The sequence below is a fragment of the Emys orbicularis genome, chromosome 1 (genome assembly GCF_028017835.1).
Source record: "Emys orbicularis isolate rEmyOrb1 chromosome 1, rEmyOrb1.hap1, whole genome shotgun sequence".
NCBI lineage: Eukaryota > Metazoa > Chordata > Testudines > Emydidae > Emys > Emys orbicularis.
In genome coordinates, this window is record NC_088683.1 from 257,548,863 (window position 1) to 257,561,924 (window position 13,062).

At 43.0% G+C, this 13,062-nt stretch overlaps 1 protein-coding gene across 1 annotated transcript in view; it reads right to left on the reverse strand.

The window, feature by feature from the left end:
- Positions 1 to 6,410: 6,410 nt before the first annotated feature.
- Positions 6,411 to 13,062, reverse strand: part of ATP11A (ATPase phospholipid transporting 11A) — a 126,028-nt gene continuing 119,376 nt past the window's right edge. The window contains exons 28-29 of the mRNA XM_065423542.1: positions 11,352 to 11,517; positions 6,411 to 6,500 (exon numbers count right to left, since the gene is read on the reverse strand). Of these exons, the coding sequence (XP_065279614.1) occupies positions 6,411 to 6,500; positions 11,352 to 11,517 (256 nt within the window). The remainder of the gene's footprint in view (positions 6,501 to 11,351; positions 11,518 to 13,062) is intronic.

Genomic DNA, 13,062 nt, shown 5'->3' on the forward strand with positions numbered 1-13,062 from the left:
TAAGTAATATTCAAGCCAATGCTATCAGTCACTTTCTCATGAGTAATGAATAAACCATTAATAAATTAACAAACCATTAATAAAACCTACCTCCTCTGTTTAAAACAAAAAATGGCAAAAGGAGGTAAAAACATCCATGTTAGTCATTTCACCCCCTTTCTGTTTATAAAAGCTGCCTGAGACATTATTTCTTTCATAACAATCACATCCCTCAAATACTACTTGTATATGCTCAAGGGCAGCAATAAGGGTCACTTTTTAACTCCACAGTATAATCACTCTCTGAAGACAAACGGTGAGAGAAATACAGGGAATTATTCAGCAGAGGGGTATTTAATATAGCCCAGAATCTTTTTAACATATATAGACCAAATACAGGCATTAATTAAGAAGGAAAAAAACAGATAAGTATACATTGCATCTTATGGGAAAGCATTTTATAAATGTTTTTAAAGGATTAAAAAAAAAAAGTATACAGGAACTATATTTCATATCCCTCAACCCACAAAGCCAGTTACCCTAAATACCTCTAAAAATGATGTGTTCTATACATAAAATGTCATGAGCTCAAGGTCTATTTTGGGATTGTCCAGGGCTAGAAACAAGTTGTGTGTGTCCACAGTGCAAAACTGGGAAACTCCCCTAAGAATGGTATAAAGCGTCTGTTTTTTGCTCTGCAGGGCTACAAGTTATCTAAAAACACAGCTGCCTCTCCACCCCCCCCGCAGCCCACTTCCCTGCATGCCTCCCTTTGGCTCCCCCACACCCCATCACTCTCTTCACACACTGTCACTCTGACCTCCCTCCCCTTGATTACCCACATGGTTGTTTTCTGGTGTCAGGAAATGGTGAGATGACCATGGGAAGAGGTAAAGTGGGAAGCAAGGTGTATTCATTGGTCCAGGTGGGAGTTTGTTTGGGTAAGACAACTGGTATTAATGAGACTGGAGACCCAGGTGCTGAGTCTCAACGTCTTTGTGCTTGAAGAGCTCATGACCCTATGCTGCTTTTTCAGTAGTACCATGGGAAAACACTCTGGCCCTGGGCACACAGGAATTCTGTCCCCACTCCAGGTCCCTGCTTGATACATAGCCCTGGGCCTGGTCTACACTACGATTTTAGGTCGAATTTAGCAGCGTTACCTTGATTTAAGCCTGGACCCGTCCACACGACGAAGCCCTTTTTTTCAATTTAAAGGGCTCTTTAAATCGATTTCTTTAATCCACCTCCAACGAGGGGATTAGCGCTGAAACCGGCCTTTCCGGGTCGGATTTGGGGTAGTGGGGACGAAATTCGATGGTATTGGCCTCCGGGAGCTATCCCAGAGTGTTCCATTGTGACCGCTCTGGACAGCGCTCTCAACTCAGATGCACTGGCCAGGTAGACAGGAAAAGGCCCATGAAATTTTGAATTTCCTGTTTGCCCAGCGTGGTGGAGAGCCCAGGTGAACACGCAGAGCTCATCAGTACAGGTAACCATGATGGAGTCGCAGGATCACAAAAGAGCTCCAGCATGGACCGAATGAGAGGTACGGGATCTGCTCACCATATGGGGAGATGAATCAGTGATAGCTGAACTCCGTAGCAGTAAACAAAATGCCAAAACATTAGAAAAAGTCTCACAGGGCATCAAGGACAGAGGCCATAACAGGGACGCACAGCAGTGCCGCGTGAAAATTAAGGAGCTAAGGCAAGCCTACCACAAAACCAGAGAGGCAAACGTAAGGTCCGGGGCAGAGCCGCAGACATGCTGCTTCTACGCTGAGCTGCATGCCATGCTAGGGGGTGCAGCCACCACTACCCCAACCCTGTGCTTTAACTCCATCAATGGAGAATCACGAAACACGGAAGCGGGTTTTGGGGACAAGGAAGATGATGATGAAGACATTGAAGATAGCTCACAGCAAGGAAGCGGAGAAACTGGTTTCCCCAACAGCCAGGATATGTTTTTCACCCTGGACCTGGAACCAGTTACCCCCGAACCCACCCAAGGCGTGCTCCCAGACCCTGAGGGCACACAAGGCACCTCTGGTGAGTGTACCTTTGTAAATATTACACATGGTTTAAAAGCAAGCGTGTTTAATGATTAATTTGCCCTGGCATTCGCGGCCAGTACAGTTACTGGAAAAGTCTGTTAATGTGTATGGGGATGGTGCGGAAATCCTCCAGGGACATCTCCAGAAAGCTCTCCTTGATTTACTCCCAAAGCCTTTGCAAAAGGTTTCTGGGGAGGGCTGCCTTATTCCGTCCTCCATGGTAGGACACTTTACCATGCCAGGCCAGTAGCACGTAGTCTGGAATCATTGCATAACAAAGCATGGCAGCGTATGGTCCCGGTGTTTGCTGGCATGCAGACAACATCCATTCCTTATCTCTCTTTGTTATCCTCAGGAGAGTGATATCATTCACGGTCACCTGGTTGAAATAGGGTGATTTTATTAAGGGGACGTTCAGAGGTGCCCGTTCCTGCTCTGCTGAACAGAAATGTTCCCCGCTGTTAGTGATCATCCCAGAGAATTGGGTGTGGGGGGGAGTGGAGGGGGGTTAGTTGGGTTTGTGCTGCATGTTAACCCGGAAACCGCAGCCCCTCCTTTTAAATTGCAAACCCATTTTAAATGGCCAACCCAACGGCCGCTTGGTATGTGAAATGAGGGCGCTGCTGTTTGAAACCATTCCCACATGTTATGAAGGTTAAAAAAGCCAAAAGACTGTGGCTTACCATGGCTGCCTGCAAGCTGAATTCTGCTGCCTGGCACTGTGTGAGTGATCTCTCACACCAAACCGGCAGGCCCTCAATATAAGAAAAAATGCGACCTTGTAACGAAAGCACATGTGCTGTGTAATGTGAACAGCAAGATTTAACGTGAAAGAGTGTACCCATTGTTCTCTTTAACTACCACCTCTCCCTTCTCCTCCACCAGCTGCAAATGTTTCTCCTTCGCAGAGGCTAGTGAAGATTAGAAGGCGAAAAAGGCGCACTCAGGATGACATGTTCTCGGAGCTCCAGATGTCCTCCCATGCTGACAGAGCACAGCAGAATGCGTGGAGGCAGACAATGTCAGAGTGCAGGAAAGCACAATATGAACGCGAGGAGATGTGGCGGGCTGAATCGCGGGCTAAAGAGAGCAAGTGGTGGGCTGAAGAGGATAGGTGGCGTCAGCTTGCTGACAGAAGGCAAGAGTCGATGCTCCGGCTGCTGGAGCATCAAACTGATATGCTCCAGCGTATGGTTGAGCTGCAGAAAAGGCAGCAGGATCACAGACCGCCGCTACAGCCCCTGTGTAACCAACAGCCCTCCTCCCCAAGTTCCATTGCCTCCTCACCCAGACGCCCAAGAACGCAGTGGGGGGGCCTCCGGCCACCCAGCCACTCCACCCCAGAGGATTGCCCAAGCAACAGAAGGCTGGCCTTCAATAAGTTGTAAAGTTTTAAAGTGCAGTGTGTCCTTGTCCTTATCTCCTCCCCCACCCCACCCGGCGCTTCCCTCCTCCTCCACCCCTCCCGGGCTACCTTGGCAGTTATCCCCCTATTTGTGTGATGAATTAATAAAGAATGCATGAATGTGAAGTAACAATGACTTTATGGCCTCTGCAAGCGGTGATCGAAGGGGGGAGGGGAGGGTGGTTAGCTTACAGGGAAGAAGAGTGAACTGGGGAACGGTCATCAAGGAGAAACAAACATAACTTTCACACCGTAGCCTGGCCAGTCATGAAACTGGTTTTCAAAGCTTCTCTGATGCGCACCATGCCCTGCTGTGCTCTTCTAACCGCCCTGGTGTCTGGCTGCGCGTAATCAGCGGCCAGGCGATTTGCCTCAACCTCCCACCCCGCCATAAATGTCTCCCCCTTACTCTCACAGATATTGTGGAGCATGCAGCAAGCAGTAATAACAATGGGAATATTGGTTTCGCTGAGGTCTATCCGAGTCAGTAAACTGCGCCAGCGTGCTTTTAAACGTCCAAATGCACATTCTACCACCATTCTGCACTTGCTCAGCCTATAGTTGAACAGGTCCTGACTACTGTCCAGGCTGCCTGTGTATGGCTTCATGAGCCATGACATTAAGGGGTAGGCTGCGTCCCCAAGGATAACTATAGGCATTTCAACATCCCCAACGGTTATTTTCTGGTCTGGGAAGAAAGTCCCTTCCTGCAGCTTTTGAAACAGACCAGAGTTCCTGAAGACGCGAGCATCATGTACCTTTCCCGGCCATCCCACGTTGATGTTAGTGAAACGTCCTTTGTGATCCACCAGTGCTTGCAGCAGCATTGAAAAGTACCCCTTGTAGTTTATGTACTCGCTGGCTTGGTGCTCCGGTGCGAAGATAGGGATATGGGTTCCATCTATCGCCCCACCACAGTTAGGGAATCCCATTGCAGCAAAGCCATCCACTATGACCTGCACGTTTCCCCAGAGTCACTACCCTTGATACCACCAGCTCTTTGATTGCTTTGGCTACTTGCATCACAGCAGCCCCCACAGTAGATTTACCCACTCCAAATTGATTCCCGACTGACTGGTAGCTGTCTGGCGTTGCAAGCTTCCACAGGGCTATCACCACTCACTTCTCAACTGTGAGGGCTGCTCTCATCTTGGTATTCTGGTGCTTCAGGGCAGGGGAAAGCAACTCACAAAGTTCCATGAAAGTGCCCTTACGCATGCGAAAGTTTTGTAGCCACTGGGAATCGTCCCACACCTGCAACACTATGCGGTCCCACCAGTCTGTGCTTCTTTCCCTGGCCCAGAATCGGCGTTCCACGGCATGAACCTGGCTCATTTAAACCATAATTTGCACATTGCTGGGGCCCGTACTTTGTGAGAGGTCTATGTCCATGTCTATTTCCTCATCACTCTTGTCGCCGCGCTGCCGTCACCTCCTCGCCTGGTTTTGCCTTGGCAGGTTCTGGTCCTGTATATACTCCAGGACAATGCGCGTGGTGTTCATAGTGCTCATAATTGCCGCGGTGATCTGAGCGGGCTCCATGATCCCAGTGCTATGGCATCTGGGCTGAAAAAAGGCGCGAAACGATTGTCTGCCGTTGCTTTCACAGCAGGGAGGGAGGGAGGGTGGGGCCTGACGACATGTACCCAGAATCACCCGCGACACTGTTTTTGCCCCATCAGGCATTGGGATCTCAACCCAGAATTCCAATGGGCGGCACAGACTGCGGGAACTGTGGGATAGCTACCACAGTGCAATGCTCCGCAAGTCGACGCTAGCCTCAGTACTGTGGACGCAGTCCGCCGACTTAATGCACTTAGAACATTTTGTGTGGGGACACACACAATCGACCTTATAAAAACGATTTCTAAACAACCGACTTCTATAAATTCGACCTAATTTCATAGTGTAGACATATCCCTGGTCTCCTCAAAACAAGATCCTTCTCATACATAACACTCTCTCCCACAACTATCCTTGAAGGCCAATGAACACTCCTGCACCCTCTATATTTCCACTCACCCTTCCTGACCCCCCTCACAGGTTCCCCATGGTGACTTCTGTAGTGACACCGGGACAGAAAAAACCTGAAAAGCAGTTTAATCTAATCAGGGACCCCAGACACTAGAATAATGCATTAATTGTAACTATAGCGTTATTGCATAGTGTCACCACAGGGCAGAATTAAGGTTCTTCCTGTGCTTTAACTATGCTTTTCTGTACCTTAACCTTAAACTTAAAAGAAATCGAAACATGTTAAACTCCAAATTTTCTGGGTTTTTAATGCCTGTTTTGGAGATAATTACAAAATTCCTGTGTGATTTTTTTTTTACCATAAAATTACTGCTATGTACTTTCAATCTTAATGCCATTCTAATGCAGTTTTTCATCCAAGAATATATATCACACAAGAGACATAATACATGGAGCTCCATGTTTGAGTTTTCAGTAATACCTACAGCATTTTAAGACTCTGTATGTCTAACATCTTGTTTTGTCTGCATTTGGTCTATACATGTGTCTGAGAAGAACCTGGGCTATGACGAATAAACTGCTAATGGATAAGTATTATTTCTCTGTATACTATGTATTCAGCACCCAAGATATAGCATGAGAACAAGTAGTTTATAAATATGAAAGCAATTGTCATACAATACTTAATCTCTTAAACCCAATCCTCTTCAATGGAACCCCCTGTGGGTGTATGGATCCATGCAGGCAGATTGCTTTGCAGGATCAGGGCCTTTTACTATTACGTGTCTGAGACAAAAACACCTTACCTGTGATATGACATACATCATACAAAAACTTGGATCTCTAAGAAAATGGTCATGATATTATATATCAAAACTGGTAAGGCACAACAAAAACTCTGGAGGAAATAGTTTTAGTTGTAAATAGCACAGCACACCAATAGAAATGACTCCAAACTGGCAACATGTGCAATACTGTTACCTAGCATTGATCTAATTATGCCTCGGAAGCTGAAAGAGTTCCTTCAAGAAGTGGCCCATCGCTGTTCGCCAGTGCATTTAGAGTTGTTTTATGTTTCATACTCTTCTGCAAGGATGAGGAAAAACACTGAGACTACTGCTGAATACATGAGGGAAATGAGTGAATTTCTCAAGATGTAAAGAATAAAAATCTAACTGTTGTATCAAGGTCATATAAAGCAATAAAATTTTCCAATATAGATTTTTTTTAAAAGTTAGGTTTAAATCAAAATGTAGATTCCTAATCCTGGGGTTAATTCCTTGAGCCATACTGCCCACTCAGAATGGCTTTAATCCCATTTTGAACTCCATTGATAGAATACTAATCACTCTCTCAGAGATATATACAGTGTACCATAACTAACTAGTAATGTGTATATGTTCTGCCACACTCTTTTGACTATTAATTACAGCAGAAAAAGTTCTTTGTATTAACAAGAGATTTCCTTATGACATGATCAAATGACTTGAGAGCACAGTGCCTATAAGAATGTCAAAACTGTCCTGGAACAAGGCTATTAGCTATGCTGGTAGAATGTTTATTTATGAGTAAGGCTAAGATTTTGTCATGGATATTTTTAGAAAAAGTCACGGACAGGTCACGGGCAATAAAGAAAAATTCACGGAAGCCAATGATCTGTCCATGACTTTGACTAAAAACATTGGTGACAAAATGGGGAGCTGCGGAGTCCCCACACCATCTGTGGTGGCTGGACAGCTGCAGGGGCTCCAGCTGGAGCTGTGCGGGTTCCCCCGCCACCTGTGTCTCTGGTGTCCAGGAGCTCCCAGGGGCTCCCACCGCTCAGGAGCTGCAGGATACCCCCACCACCTGCAGCGGCTCAGAGCTCAGACAAATCCTGTAGTTCCCGGCCCCCGCAGGCTGAAGTCATGGAGGCCCCTGGAAGTCATGGATTCTGTGACTTTCATGACCTCTGTGACAAAATCGTAGCCTTATTTATGAGATGTCAGCTCAAAGTGCTCAGCCACCAAAATTAAAGAGCAAATGGTCCCCTTTACTTATTTGCAGAATGATTCTGTACTGAAGAAATAGGCAGTTGCACTTGAAACTGATGAGGGTTGGTGCTACAGGAGGTCACCTTGAAGACTACTCATTCCAACACAGGGAAAGGGTCAGTAGTTGTCATGGGATTCAAGTTCTTCAAAAGCAGAATCCTGTCCTCTTTTTTTTCAAAAGAGAAGAAGCCAACGACTTGACAAAGATAATAGTTTATTGGTCACTGACGTAATAAAAGCACTCTAGTTCAACAGGCTATACTCATAGGAAAGTGGAAGTATGTAGAGTCCCCATTATTCCTTTCTAAAGCAAAGTACCATTTTTGGCTCCTCTACAAACAACAAAAGGCAAAGATTTCATAACAAGGTGGATGACCTGAGATTGGGACTGAAGCAAAATACTAAAGAGAAAACATCTGTCAGCAACCAAATGGAAGGGAAAAGGTGTTTTTTTTTTAAATGGGTTAAAAATGTAAAATTACAGAGCCAATAAAAAAGTGGGAAGAAGATCATTTGACGTGCTTTTGCATTTTTCAAATGAATGTTGCCAGATATTAGATGTTTCTGCTGTTAGTTAGAGGGAAGAAAGAATAATGGTAGTGGAAATGTAATAAATTAATGCAGTTTGGGTATAACACAGGACCACAGTGTATGATAGATAACAGAGAAAACACCATACACGTGTAATTTCAAATTAAAGGGCCAAATTCAGCTTGCCTCACACACGCAAATAGTCTCACAGTAATTATTGAGCCTACTTGTCTGAGAGGTGCATGCCGGTTTTGGTCTAAAGTTACTCATAGCAATAGATTCCTCCAAAGCTTTTGCAGAAGCATTGATTGTTTTATCCCAACAAAGGAAGGTAGCTAGCATAAACACCCCCCCTCTGGTATGGAACTTCAAACGGTGACAGACTTCAAATGATGTTTTTTAATGGTAATGGATGGTAAATAGCTGTTCACCCACACAAATAATCTCTAGGTTAGAAATACAAAGTTCTGTAGAGCTAGAGTTGGTTCAGTATATTTTCAGCTGTTGCAGAAGCCCTCTAAACTATATTAGAAAGAAGGCTTTATCATTTTAAGGGATGCAAAAACTAAAAATCATTGCTGTTCAAGCTGCTAGTTCAAACCAATTCTAGCATATTTAGAAGAGAATTTTAGCCAAAAATTTGAACTTCAAAATTAATTTCATTTGTCCTCCCTGTGACTTATGCAACAACTCATTTTTAAATGACAACACTTTTTAAAAAAAAAAAAGAAAAAAATTCTATTTATTATGTTGGTCAGTCAGAAAATATGAATATGAAATCTGCAATAGAGATTGGCCCCATTGAAGTCAATGAGAGCTTTGCTATTGACTTTAATGGGGACATGATTTCACCTTAAATTGGTCTATAAAAGGGCATCTTTCACTAGTCTATTTCCTACATTTTTGTTAATTTAAATATTTTGAATTCAACAGTTATTTCTGATCTTATAGATTTTTTTTTCTTTCTAGAAAGCAGCATAGAATTCCGTGAAGTAGAATACAAGGAAAATTTCCTTTACAAAATGAAACATGTTTGCTGGAAATAATGGCTGCAGAACAAAAGATCAGAGTTGCAGCATTTCCCCCACAGTAGTGGAGTAGACACATTACAAAAGAGCCATTAAATGGCTTAATACCATAATTTCTCTATTAAGTTAGAAATAATGGTAAAACCAATATCATCTTGCTTAAGGGCTTTATCACTTCTTTGTGTGGTGAACAGTCAACTTAGTCAGTTACAATGCAAGCACTATGTGCATTCATCTACAGAAACATCAGTGCTTCAAAAAGGAGGGAAACAGTCACAGAGCTTTGATTCCTGAAGCAGAAATATTACTGCCTAAAATTTGAATGACTGTGACAAAGATGACTCAGATAACCACTAATGATATGTAAACACTTTAGGATAAACACAAGGAGGAAAAAGCTATTCTGAATAGTAGTTTATATGTGAGTCAGAAGTGGAGACAATGATAACAGTAAACAGGTTTTGATGATAATTAAGCTTTCTACTGTCTTTTGAATGAAATGGCCAAGCATGCAGAAAGGCAGAAAAAAAATCACCTTTTATTCCATTAGAAACTTAGACTGCTTGAAGTCTGAGAAAGCATAAAGATGGTGGACTGCTCAACAGAAAGGCACTGATGTTTAGTCTGATTTCCCCAGAAGATTGTAGGAAGTAATCGTGCACATCATGTATGTTTAAAGCAAGGTAGTGGTTATTTAGGCAAAAGCAGGTTGGAAGATAGGAGGAAGGAGAGAGAGAGAAGAAAGAAATACAAGGGATAAATCTGGTTAAAAGCTAAAGATTTTCTAGTGATATTAGACCTTATTAAAAATGAACATTGCCACTGTTAAGCCCACACTCTGCTTTCCAGCTGGTTCATTTCCCAATATTAACACATAATGGCACTGAGAAATGCCATTAGATATACATCCTCCCCGCACCCTCTTTTTATTTTTTTGTTTTATAACCCATCCTCATTCTCTCTCTTTAGAGTTTTTAGCCCGAGCACCCACAGCCTACACAGAGATCAGAGAACTGATGATATAGTGAGCTTCTGTAAGTAGCAGTCATATACCGAAGAATCCTATCTTCAAAGGTCCAAATGGAAAAATTCTACAATCTGATCTGTGCAGAAATCTTGTTCCAATATTCTGCTATTCCTACAAGCTTGGTTTTCCTATTGAAATGGGTCAGTTATAGTTTTATACATACAGGGAATGTAGAATAATGGCATTGAGAGTTGCCTTACAGATATGAGAGTTTTAAGGTTGGAACTGGCCTGATGGCCCTCTGCAGTAGTGCTGTGGGCTACCATCCAAACAACTTGAGTTTGGCTCCATTCTCATTCATCAGTAAGGGAGTTTTGCATTGACACCATACAGTAGTTTTTCCTGTTGGCTGATCAAAGGAATGGGGAAAGTAGAGATCTGAAAACAGGCTTGTCTTTCAATGATGTGACTACAGTGCATGTCAGTGTGTTTGTAGTTTAGTATGTTGTGAATATATGCATCTCATATATGTGAATATTAATTCTAGAAAGAGTATTGAAAGAAACAAAAATAAAAATAAGTTTAACTATAGATGAAAAGAGCTAATAGCATTATGAATTAGTAATATTTAAATCAGTGGTTCTCAACCCATGGCCCGCAGGCCACTTGCAGCCCAATTATCACACAGCTGCAGCCAATGTGATATCCTCTGCGTTATATGGGTAGTATATATATTGTGTGGATGCAGCCCACATAACACAGAGAGAGCTGCATATGTGGCCCAAAATGGTAAATAGGTTGAGAACAACTGGTTTAAATGCATGAATTTTTGTAAAAGCCACAGCCTCACTAGAGACAGCAAACAAGAGTAATATAGTTTCCTAGGAAATGATTAGATTACATGGGTCACGTAACGTGATATTTTAGCAGTATTAAACTACTTAGTCATATGCATATTAATTTTTAAATTTACAAATCATGGATTAATTAAACAAACATTCATATAGTCTTCTCTTGATATTGGAGTGGAACTGCTTTTGCAAAGAGTTACTTTGGATTTGGTTACAAAAAACTTGCCTTCTTGCTATTGGTTTTATTTTGTGCTCAGGAAATGCCTTTACATGGTTTTCCATTGTATATAGCTGTAATGAACTGCCTGGATCAGTACCATCAACTATTTCTCAACAGTCTTATAATTTATGAAGAGTTGATCAAAAAGCTCTCACAGTGAAATTTCAACAATGAAGAAAATGACTAACACAAACTTATCACTAAACATTCTATTCTCTCCATTTATTGCTTCTAAAATGCTAGAGGGCTCTAACTTTTAAGGATTCATAGTAAATATCACTAACTCTACTAAGAAAGATATTTTTACCTGGGTTCTTTCTGTTGCTGTGGGCCACAACTGTCTGCATAAAACCTTTTTGAGTACATCTGGAAGAAGGCTGACAGTTATGAGCAAAATGATACCCAGCCATGCAGGACCACTAGACAGCATCTGCATGAAAACATAGTACATCCTCTGATAATTGAGAAAAGGCCTAGTGGGAAAAAGAAAAAAGAAATTAAACCTCAATGGACCATCTAAGAAAAAAATTCCCAACATTGTTAAATATAAAAACTGAAGTAGCGGAGTTGTGTGAAACAGTTTCCAATTTGCACAGAGTTCACTTTTCAGTTTGTGGGAGTTCATCTATTGGAGTTTCACTTTGTATTTCACATTCAAACAAACCAGAAAACTCAGACAAGCTTAGTTCGAACGGCCTCCACCTTTCGCCTGGCTTAGGCCTTGTCTACACTACGTGAATAGCGTAACGCAAGTCGACGTAGCTTAGATCTACTTACCGCGGGGTCCACACTATGCGATGTCGATGGGAGATGCTCTCCTGTCGACTCCACTTACTCTTCTCAATGTGGTGGAGTACAGAAGTCAACAGGAGAGCGATCTGTGGTCGATTTACAGGGTCCCACGGTAACTGTAGACAAGCCCTTAGTGTCAAAACCACTGTAGTTTGTACAATATTTTAGCCTAAATCATTCTTCCTCTGGCCATGGAAGGAGAATGATTATCAGGCAACTCCAGCCCCCAAATTAACCACAGAATAGACTTCAGCCTGGTCTGGGATACTCAACAGGTCTCCCTTCCCCCTCCAAATGTTCCAGACTCATCCTCAATATTGTCAACTCCAAATGTTCAAAAATCATGAGTCAGACCCCTAATGCCCCCAAAATATCCCACTCGTGATTGGCTTAAAAATTAGGATATAAAAACATACAACATTTTCACATGCCTTTTGATTGTTTTCACCTTTAGGGGGACGAACACCTCCCCTCCGCAACTTGTATGTTATCTCAGGGTCAAAATTCAACCTTAAATACACTCACAAGAATGTAGCCTCCCTGTTCACTAATCGGAGAGAGCTCCACTTACCCTCGTCTATCTGCTGGTGCTTGGGAACTTGCCTTTCTATCCCCCTCCCTCCTTTGAAAGGATAGGGAACAGCCCCATTCTCATTCACCCTGTATGCTCCTGTACCCTATCTATTCCCTACATTCATTTGCCCCCCATATTTCCCTCTTTCTCCTCATAGTCTTCTCCTCCTCACATTCTCCTGCATTCCTCCTCAGTCTGCCTGCTGCCTCCCACATTCCCCCCACATCCATCTCATGCCTTCTACATCCCCAGACTCTACATATTTCCTTGTCCAGCTCCCCAGTACATTCATTTTCTCTGCGGCCCTCACAGACTCATTCTTTGTACCTCCACGTTTTCCTGTCTCGTGCATGGCCATGGTGACTAAGGAACAATTGTCACTTTTATCAACAAAGATTAAAGGGACATCCAAGGCAGATGGCGATCCAGCCTCCTTTTGAAAACCTCCAGTGAAGGAGCTTCCACTACCTCCCTAGGCAGCCTGTTCCATTGTCCTACCGTTCTTACGGTTAGAAAGTTTCCCCTGAGATTTACTCAAAATCTGCTATGCTGTAGTTTGAACCCATTGCCTCTTGTCCTGCCCTCTGGGGCAAGAAAGAACAGCTTTTTCCTGTCTTTTTTTATAGCAGCCTTTCCAGTATTTGAAGACTGC